At 40.4% G+C, this 2373-nt stretch overlaps 1 protein-coding gene across 2 annotated transcripts; it reads left to right on the plus strand.

Moving 5' to 3' along the window:
• Window positions 1-1282, plus strand: cxcl8a (chemokine (C-X-C motif) ligand 8a). 2 transcript variants are annotated; one of them, XM_076729702.1, is made up of 4 exons: window positions 1-280; window positions 399-531; window positions 665-751; window positions 900-1282. In XM_076729702.1, exons 1-4 carry the CDS (start codon window positions 214-216, stop codon window positions 907-909), a joined length of 297 nt encoding a protein of 98 aa, XP_076585817.1. In that variant the 5' UTR covers window positions 1-213; the 3' UTR covers window positions 910-1282. The 2 variants fall into 2 exon arrangements, with proteins under 2 accessions (XP_076585817.1, XP_076585816.1); XM_076729701.1 differs by having other exon boundaries at window positions 3-280; window positions 897-1282.
• The last annotated feature ends 1091 nt before the right edge of the window (window positions 1283-2373 follow it).

The raw sequence follows: 2373 nt of genomic DNA on the forward strand, positions 1-2373 counted from the left end.
GCTCTCCTCTTCAGCGCTAGATTCAAACAGCAGAGCAAGAAGGCAGCTGAGCCAAGACAAGGAAAGCAGGAGACAGGGAACTAAGCAGAAGAACAAGTAGAATAAAAACCGCCTTCTTTATTTTCACAAAGTGCTCCTGGCTTCATCAGACGGCTTTCTGAAGAGCATTCTTACCTTTTAGAGTTAAGTGTTGCAGAACTTGTAAAAGGCACAATGATGAGCAGCAGAGTCTTCATCACCTCTATCGCGGTGCTCCTGGCCGTCATGACCATCAGTGAAGGTAAGTTTTTGTTTTTCAGAAATTGAACATAATAATATTGAGTTCACTACTATGCACATTCTGCTGTCTTTCTTAATGTTGCACTTTGTGACCATATGTGACTCCTCTCTCCTGACAGGGATGAGTCTGAGAAGCCTGGGAGTTGAGCTGCACTGTCGCTGCATCCAAACAGAGAGCAAACCAATCGGCCGCCACATCGGGAAGGTGGAGCTGATTCCTCCCAACTCCCATTGCGAGGAGACTGAGATCATGTAAGACCTAATTTCAAAGCCATCGTCTCATCTCGATTGGGATGGTGTCAGTACTTTCAGATTTTGTCGCTGTCGCTCGTTGGCTTCATCAACTGGTTCTGACTGCATGTCTGTTTCTTGCTTGGTGTTGCAGTGCCACTCTGAAAAAGACAGGCCAAGAGGTTTGCCTGGATCCCGAGGCTCCCTGGGTGAAGAGAGTGATTGAGAAGATCATGTCCAAGTAAGTACAGGTCACTCATACCATACAAGGCCAGTCAAACACAGTTGTCGGCTCTCATGATTTAACTGGATAGTGTGACAGAAAATGCCAGGGTGTGCTTTTGATACACAAATTCATTTTGCTTTTCTGTTTCTTTTCTCTGCAGCAGAAGACGCTGAAGTGACCAGGAGACAGAGTGTGTTTCATGAGTCTGAGCTGTTTACTCTATAGACAAATGAAAAGAGCCAAAAAGTATTTGTTTAACAAGATGATAAAGCCATGACATCTCACTGTAATGCCAGAGGGCTGCCTAATGTCCTGTTCAACTGTTGAACATGACGACAGTATTGACCCGTGAAGGTTGTTTGTATCAAACGTGTTATTTATCACTTATGATTGTACTTGTTTGTATGTCACTTGTGTGTCACTGTTTGGTAACTTATGTATTCAACATATTTATTGGTGTATTTATGGAATGTTAATGTATCTGCGTGCAGTTGTTTAGTCCTACTGATAACCTATTGATTAAAGAAATTTACATGAAATAGAAAATGGAATTTCTTTGTTTTGTCTCTCTTACGTATTGTGAATTTTCCCTTGCTGTATGTCCTTTGCGAGGATGTGGTCATACGATTTCCAATCAGTCAATCAAAAATTTCAGCTTCTAGTAACTGATATGCCTGTGTTATGTCTATGTCTGCATTTTCTTTGCCATTCCTTTCAGAATATTCCTTAAGTTTGAGCAATATCTTCATCAAGAAAATCTGCAGACTCATCAATAATGTAAATGATCATTAGTTTCAACTCTACCCCACAACCCCAGTTTGTTATGCGGCCTTCTTTTAAAATGTATAGTCTTTGAGTCAGATTAACGTGGATGACATCATCAGAGTCATTTTCTCAGACTTGACAAAAGTTTTTTGAGAGCAAGAGGACATTAGACTCTTGGAGTGGCTCTTTAAAGGACCAGTGTGTAGGATTTAGTGGCATCTAATGGTGAGGTTGCAGATTGCAACTGACTGAATACCCATCGCCTCATCCCTCCTTAACCATGCATGCAGAAGAACCTACAGTGGATAATAAAAACGTGAAAAACGCAAAAGGCTCCCCGCCATATTCTACAAATGGATCCCCCCTTTATCTTACATGCTGGTCCTTTAAAGAATGGGAGGTAATAATATTGTTTACAACTAAAAGCAAGGCAAGATTATGCCAATGCCTTATTGAGGCTTGTGTATCACAAATAAGTACCAATTTTACATGATAATATTCTCATAAATGTGCTGTCACTGTTGCGTCACAGCAAATCAGCAACTACAACTTTCAGAGGAAATGGAACAAAATGACTGTTAATACACTTTGTTGTTCATGGCTCAGCTTTAGTAAGAATTTAATGAATACTTAAATAATCAAATTTTTTAATGCCCCAGCACCAAAACCTAGTGTGGCTCTTTGAGACTGTGTTCCTGGTAAATTACATTTTAAATGGACTGTCTGCTGCTGTCAGTGGTAGCTCCATTAAAGATACCCTCATTAATAATGCACATGGCACTATTGTAAATATTTACATTATTTCTCTTGTTGTTATTCTTGTTATTCTTTGTGTGTAATTGGGCCGTGTGAGGATGCAGGCAAAGGGGCGG

Source organism: Chaetodon auriga, chromosome 4, assembly GCF_051107435.1.
Source record: "Chaetodon auriga isolate fChaAug3 chromosome 4, fChaAug3.hap1, whole genome shotgun sequence".
NCBI lineage: Eukaryota > Metazoa > Chordata > Actinopteri > Chaetodontiformes > Chaetodontidae > Chaetodon > Chaetodon auriga.

What these genes read in the sequence shown, in the direction of transcription:
- cxcl8a (XM_076729701.1), top strand. Translation starts at nt 214, where the DNA reads ATGATGAGCAGCAGAGTCTTCATCACCTCTATCGCGGTGCTCCTGGCC. An exon ending in CGTCATGACCATCAGTGAAG is followed by an intron (nt 281 to 398) that starts GTAAGTTTTTGT and finishes CTCTCCTGACAG; the next exon opens with GGATGAGTCTGAGAAGCCTG. An exon ending in TGCGAGGAGACTGAGATCAT is followed by an intron (nt 532 to 664) that starts GTAAGACCTAAT and finishes TTGGTGTTGCAG; the next exon opens with TGCCACTCTGAAAAAGACAG.